The sequence below is a fragment of the Rissa tridactyla genome, chromosome 4, assembly GCF_028500815.1.
Source record: "Rissa tridactyla isolate bRisTri1 chromosome 4, bRisTri1.patW.cur.20221130, whole genome shotgun sequence".
Classification (NCBI taxonomy): domain Eukaryota; kingdom Metazoa; phylum Chordata; class Aves; order Charadriiformes; family Laridae; genus Rissa; species Rissa tridactyla.
In genome coordinates, this window is record NC_071469.1 from 43204000 (window position 1) to 43211037 (window position 7038).

General features: G+C 36.2%; 1 protein-coding gene across 5 annotated transcripts in view; it reads left to right on the top strand.

The window, feature by feature from the left end:
- RBM25 (RNA binding motif protein 25) overlaps window positions 1-7038 on the top strand; it is a 36304-nt gene that overhangs the window by 27960 nt on the left and 1306 nt on the right. For 4 of the 5 annotated variants that reach the window (XM_054198393.1, XM_054198390.1, XM_054198391.1 and 1 more), the window contains 4 exons: window positions 876-1150; window positions 1612-1710; window positions 3016-3063; window positions 4143-6188. In XM_054198393.1, coding sequence (XP_054054368.1) covers window positions 876-1150; window positions 1612-1710; window positions 3016-3063; window positions 4143-4235 — 515 coding nt within the window. In that variant the 3' untranslated portion in view covers window positions 4236-6188. Of the gene's footprint in view, window positions 1-875; window positions 1151-1611; window positions 1711-3015; window positions 3064-4142; window positions 6189-7038 lie in introns of those variants that run through there. The other variant, XM_054198392.1, reaches the window with a different exon arrangement.

Below are 7038 nucleotides of genomic sequence, written 5' to 3' on the forward strand. Positions count from 1 at the left end.
CAGAAGATACCTTTTATAGATCTCTCTTCTTCCAAAATCTGGAGAGGGAAAAGGGAGGGAAGTTTTGGCTTAATTTTTTTAGGAATGCTCTGAGGTGGGGTTAGTTATTTCCACATGCTTTTTCAAATAAATAGATCTCTAACTCTATTAAAACTCATTGCTGTTTTTCATTGATGTAAGCATATGTTAGATCTAAGCCCTAGATACTTATGTTTATTGGCAAAGACCCTTTTAAAAGAAGAAAACTGAAAATTAGATCTATTTTTTTCTTCCTCTTAGAGTAGCACAGTGAATTGATGACAATTGCGAATGGAACATGAGTGTAGAGTTCCTTAATACTTTAGCAATTTACTGATGTTTTAAAAAAAAAAAATAAAATTGTTCTGAGCAGCAGAACTAAGGATAATTGTATTCCAGAAGGTTTGTGCATGTATCACTTACTAATTCCATTAAATTATACTGGGGCTGCAGTTTGAGCTCACACAGTGTTAGATCTTGAATGAACAGAGACTGTATGGTATTAGGCTAACTGATTAATGCTTTTCCTACAGCTAGATTCATTGCAGCCTTTCACTTCTGTGCTCTGCCTGTGCTAAGGTTTGAATTTATGCTATAGTCCTCCCGCAGTGAGGGTGCTAATTGGTTTCAGGGCAGAGAAAGTAGACCCTGTTTTTCAAAAATCTTGAACAAACTCAGTTTGGGATCTTTACCTCTTCTGCCATTTTTATAACAGGGTTTGAGAGTTTAAAATGCTGATGCTGGGCATTCACAAACATTTATATAACATACAAAGAGATACTCCTCAAGAAATGTGTGAAGAGCAAACTGGCTTCAATTGCGGTTTATGAACATGTTATTCTATGTTTGGATTGTAGGTGCCTGCAATAGTCCTAATCAGCCTAATGCTGTAAAAAGGAAGAAGCTCGCTGTGGATAGTGTTTTCAATAAATTTGATGATGAAGACAGTGATGATGTGCCTCGGAAAAGGAAACTTGTCCCCCTGGATTATGGAGATGAAGATAAAAGCAGTATCAAAGGCAGTGTCAATACAGAAGAAAAACGCAAACATATTAAAAGTCTCATTGAGAAGATTCCAACAGCAAAACCAGAGCTCTTTGCTTATCCTCTTGACTGGTCTATTGTGGATTCAGTAAGTTATTTTAATCATTCACAAAAAAAGCATATTTTTTTTTCCAAACAAATCTTGGAATTGAATACAAAAACAATGTTCCTGGGACCCCAGTGGATTGGAGCATCATCACCAAATGGAATCAAACTCGAGTACTTTATTTCTTGTCCATGTGTAATACTTATTCTGAAGTATGCCTGCTTATTTTTGCTTGGTCCTCCTGAGTTGTTGCTACAAATTGTCTAGCAGTTTCATGGAAGGCAGGGGGGAAAAGTCCTGTAAAAACATGTTTGAATGGCTGTCAGAAATACTTGCAGATGCCAAATCACTAGGGGTTATTTCATTGACAGCAAAACATACCTTTTGCTAAATAGTTGTTTGGGTCTTCTAGCTGCCTATCTGACAGTGTTGTTTCAAGAGAGTAAAGTTTATGGAACTTACGGGTTTTGTGTTTGGTGTTTTTTTTTTTTTTTTTCCCCTAGACTCTAATGGAACGTCGAATTAGACCGTGGATCAACAAGAAAATAATAGAATATATTGGTGAAGAAGAAGCCACGCTAGTTGACTTTGTTTGTTCTAAGGTTAATATCTTCCACTTCCTTTGTGAAATCTGGGGTTTGTTCCTTATTTAAGCTGCAGCAATGACTGCAGTATCTGTATTTGAAGGCAGTCTGTTCTTAGCTTCTCTGTCATCTGTGACGTTGGTCAGCAGAGATAGCTGGTGTACTTGGAATCAATAAATACCCTAATGCTTTGTAAGTTACCTCCTCTAATGCTTACGCACAATATATACGTGCTTGATGCTCCCTGTTAGCTGTTACATAAGCGTATGGAACTGGATTGAAGAAATGAGCAGTTGACAAGAGCAGCTGTTTTAGCTGATAGTTTTACCATTAGATTTCAGAATTAGCATTATTGCCCATTAATATTTTTAACTTAAAAATAGGATTTGTATTTATTCCGGGGCAACAGTAGCTTGATTTTATGTACATTTTTGGATTAACTTATAAAGCTTTTTAGATGCTGTTGCTTTAGTAGTAAGCAAATGCTAAGGTTTTAGAGTTAGCATTAGAAGTCATTCTGCTATACCTCTTAGCTGTTGCGTGACTAAACTAAACTCTGCGTAGCTTCTTCCATCAAATTACAAACTAAATTCTAGTAACTTGCCTTTTAAAATCTGTCACAACAACTCTGTGGCTTTTCACCAATCGGAATTTCAAAAACTCCTTTCAGCTTTCGTGGTACTCGCATTCATAATGGCTCGTCTTGGTTTATCTTTTAGGTCTACTGTATGAGAGGCAAAGCAAGTGACAGTTTTGTGGCACAGGTGGTTAGTAGAAAGTGAAAAGTAGAAAGGGAAAAGTAAACATTGAATGTTTACCAAGATTAAATTATATATATATATGTGTGTATATATATGTATATACCACCATTTTCTAGTATTGAAAGACAACTTGGTTTTGAACAGAAGTAATTTGGAATACTTGAGGCAGATGGAAAACTCAGTTATGAGAATTATACAGGGAGAATTTTGCCTTTGTCTTCCATTAGGAATTCACTGTTGAAGAAAGGGGAGCTTATTCCTTAAATTAGGAGAGCATAATTGGACATGCAAGAATAACCAGCAAATACAGGACCTGATGAATCTCTGGAGCTTCCTGGAACTTGTTCCTCAGTATCTAGCCATAAACTAGCACTCACTATGATAGAATCTGATGTAGTTTAATACTAACTTTTGCCCTGGCTGATACTGGGAACTAACGAACTGGAAGTACTTTTTGCATGTGCGAAGCATTCAGAATCCTTGAGAAGTAACAGCTTTTTGTCTGAAGATGTTTTTATGGTTTACTCAGAGTTCTCAGTCTAAAAACATTTGTTTCTTTCAGGTTATGGCTCACAGCTCACCACAGAGCATACTGGATGATGTTGCCATGGTAAGCAGAACTTACGTAACTGATATACCCTCTACATTATACTGAAGTTAGTAGTCAATTGTGCAAAATAGTTGGAGTCTATAACAGAAATATTTGGCATTTGTAGAACATGCATAGAAAACATAGATCTGAAAGCTGTTTTTATTAAACAGATCAAGCTAGCACAGGAATGATTTTGCAGTTACCGGTGTCTAGGTAGAAATTACTGATGCCTGTTCAGAATTTCTCAGTATTCAGAAATGTGGAACAAAGATTCTGTCCCTAACAGTAGAGAGGTAAGAATCAATAATAACAGAGCTGTATCAGAAATATAAACGTTTATTCCCTCTCAGTCTTGTAGCTAGATTTTTATAACTAGTGGTTTAGTGGGTCTGTTCCTAATTAATGAGCAAAAAGTGATTTTTCCTGGTGTTGTAAGAGAGAAACTTTATGAAATAATGCTACTATTTCACCATGTTTTCATACACTCAAAGGTGAATAAAAACTGTTCGCTCCCTTCCAATAAGGAAACTTGGAGGCAAAGTTGGTGGGAGCCAGATTCATAGCAGAAGTTAGTAGGTTGTTCTTGGTGTGACTAGTAGGTGACCTGGGGAACTTCCTGAGATGTGTAGTGCATGCTGAAAGTTTGCATGGATTCAAGAAAAGCCTGGATACTAAGCTCAAGAGAAATCCATCAAGGGATTACTTAATAAATATCCAAGGAAGTTCCAAGATGAAAATGAGCAGAGGCTATGACAGAATTAAGGGAAAACACCTCATGTGTATGCCCTGTTCTTAGATTCTTCCCAAACGTGCCATTTCTCTGCCTCTTCCCAAGCCACTTTCGGAGACTAGGATACTGGTACTTTTATCTCTTAGTGCTCAACAGCTGCATTGTACAAGTATATAATTAGTGCCTATTCAAGTCAGGTGATAAATGCAGGACAGACAAATTCACTGAAGTTTTATCCAGTGCCTCACTCAAAGGCTTAACTTTGATGACCCTACCTCCACTTTGCAGCTCTGATGTGTCTACAATTAGTCTTTATAATTGAAGCGCCTAACCTAAAAATAATCTATAAAATGTGTATTTCCTACAGGTACTAGATGAAGAAGCTGAAGTTTTCATAGTCAAAATGTGGAGGTTGTTGATATACGAGACAGAAGCGAAGAAGATTGGTCTAGTGAAATAAAGCACTCTCCTTGCTTCTAGGGTTCCATTTCAATTTTGGGCTTTTTTTTCTCCATCATTCAAAGACTTTGAATTTTCTCTGTTCTCAGAGACCTGAAACCTGTATTTTTTTATGTAGAAAAATGTGAATTTTTTTTGTCCTCTGCTCTGAGGCCCCCTTTGACCTTATCAGTTAGTTATCTGAATCCTGCATTGGTTCTCTTTATAATTCACAAGGTACAATTACCGGTATGTTTTATAAGCTGCAGCTACTGTACACGCTCTCTGGTAATTTTGTTATGTTACTCTGATTCTTGTAAATATTAAGGAAAAAGAAATGCCCCTGTTTTGCAAAACATTTGCACTTAATGTGGAACTATATCAGTTACATATGAAGACATGATTTTACTGCGAATTTATGAGGGCTTTTTTTTTTTTGCATACTCTCCCTCTTTTTCTTTAAGGAATGTTCAGAATACAATGTAAAAATAAGCGGCTTGAGCTGCTTTCACAGAACAGCCTTGTGTGTTCATTTGGTCCCCTCATCTGACTCTGGAAAAGGAGTTCCCTCAGACTTTTCATTCTGATGTGAACCAGCAGTAGTCTTGGTACTTTGTTGCCCATTTAGAATTGTTAATGAAGCTGGGAACTTAATCTCCCGCAGATGCTCTGCTGCTTTCCTAGAAAGTGCAAATGGCAGGAATTTTTTTATTCTTTGTTCAGTTAAAACAAGAACAGGACCTCAGTTCAGTAAGTGCTATTTAATTATATTTTTTTTAAGTGTAGGATATCTTCTGCTCAGTTTCATTTTAGCCCTTCCCTATTATTCCGTCTCCAAAATAATCAGATGGATTTTTTTAAAAAGAAATTATTTTTTAAAATTATTTTTTTTTTTAGTATTTAGGAAAAAAATACCTGTTTGGATGTAACTGACCATAGCAGTTGACAAAAACTGTATTGTAAGTTTTCAAACAAAGCCGAAGTCTTGTTTTTATCCATACTGTTAAAACTAGCCCTGATTTGTTTTCTACTGTAAGCAGTCTGTTGTCCACAAAAAGAGGGTGATATTTTCCTGCCTTGTTTCTATGGGTTTTTATAAATAGCCTCATATGGTATCAATGATGAGATGTACTGTAAACTGCATTTTTTATCTCATACCTGGGTAAGACAACAAATCGAGAATGTGGTATGAGCTGTTTTGATTGCAGGAGGACTGTGTTCCAGGGAGCAAACTGTCTCAAAAACATTTTTAATTTTTAAACACAATTCTTAACAGCAAACAAATTAAGTAAAGGTGTTCCAGTATCTCTATATTGTATTTAACTGAAGGATACAGGTTGACCTGTTCAGAAAACATAACTGTGACCTTGAGTTACTAGTTCTTTGTATCTGGAGAGGACACTTGAAAACACTGTTCTTAACAAACGGGATCGTGTAAAGGTTCCACCATGTAAATATTTCAGATATTAAAAATGTATATATTTGATTTAAGGGCTGACATTCTTTTGGAGTCTTGTGCAGCATGCAATTATATTTAACACTGCTTTCTGAATCAACAAGTGTTCACAAATTAGGGGTGGAGTTTTTTAAACTACCTCCTGCTCTGTCAGGTGACTAAAGCCTGCAAATGCAGATGTGATCACAATATGTTCTTCCTCATCCCTGTAATACACACCACAAAATGTTCTTTTTTTAACCTGAAGTGTAATGCTCAGATGTTACTCTTATGTTCTGAATTGCCAACCTAGGCAATTCTATGATTCCATGTTGTGCTTGAATTTGTGTGAGGATATTTTGTTTTACATACTTATATGCTGCAATCTTCCTCTTTTTTTTTTTCCTGCAACTTGATGTTACCCTAAAAATACTTCCCCATTCTCCCCGTACAGTTTTGCATCAGCATTTACCAAAAATTCTCCAAATTCTAAATAAATTCAAAACTTGCTCTGTTTGTAGTAAATACAGAGAAGAGGGAGAGTGAACTTCATGAGTGCTTTTTGTCCTGCTCATATGGCATTCTCGCTGTCATTATTAGTAGTTAAACAAGCAAATGGGACATGTGCATTGTGATGCCACTATGCAACAGACAGATTGCGTAGCATCCCTGTTGAGATTCTTCAGTGAAAGCTCAACTTGTGAAACTTCAGCTTATTTTCTTCTGCCCTAAACTAAAGCTGTATATTCAGCTATTACATTATTTATGCAGTGGATGTAAGCTTGTACTCTTCCTTTCCTAAGGAGAATGAAGGCATCTGGATGAGGAAGATATCTAAAATTTAAGCTGGGGTATTAAATATCCAGGTACAGAAATATTTAGAAGCAGTTGTGACATACAAAAGAAAGTTAATTTTGTGGAAGTTGAGGTTTTCTTCAGTGGTGGAAGGGGGGAAGGGATGTTTGCTATAGCATTTCTGGCTTGGCTTATTCAAGTACTTCAGCAAATTTTCCTCTTTCAGAATGCAAAATGTTGTTTTATAAAGTCACTCTAGTGTTTACCTCTTACTCAAATTAGTGTTACTACTTCTCAGTGATAACAATGTATTTTGTGTCTGATGCTGGGGGTGGGGGGAGGAGAACACAAATTAGTGCTGCTGAGGGGTTCTTAATATAGAAAGTAACTTTCCCTTGTTAACTTGTTTTTCTTTCAACACACAGTAACAGAATTATTTCAAGATAAACTTTGAAAATTTGGAGTAGAAAAAGCCTTTTTGGCCAACATTACAACATTTTACTGTCTGAATACACCATTTAATACACACTGTGTGTGTTATGTTAGTAGGTGCACAAATTAAGAGTATACAGAGAATGAGATCCATTAGCAAAGT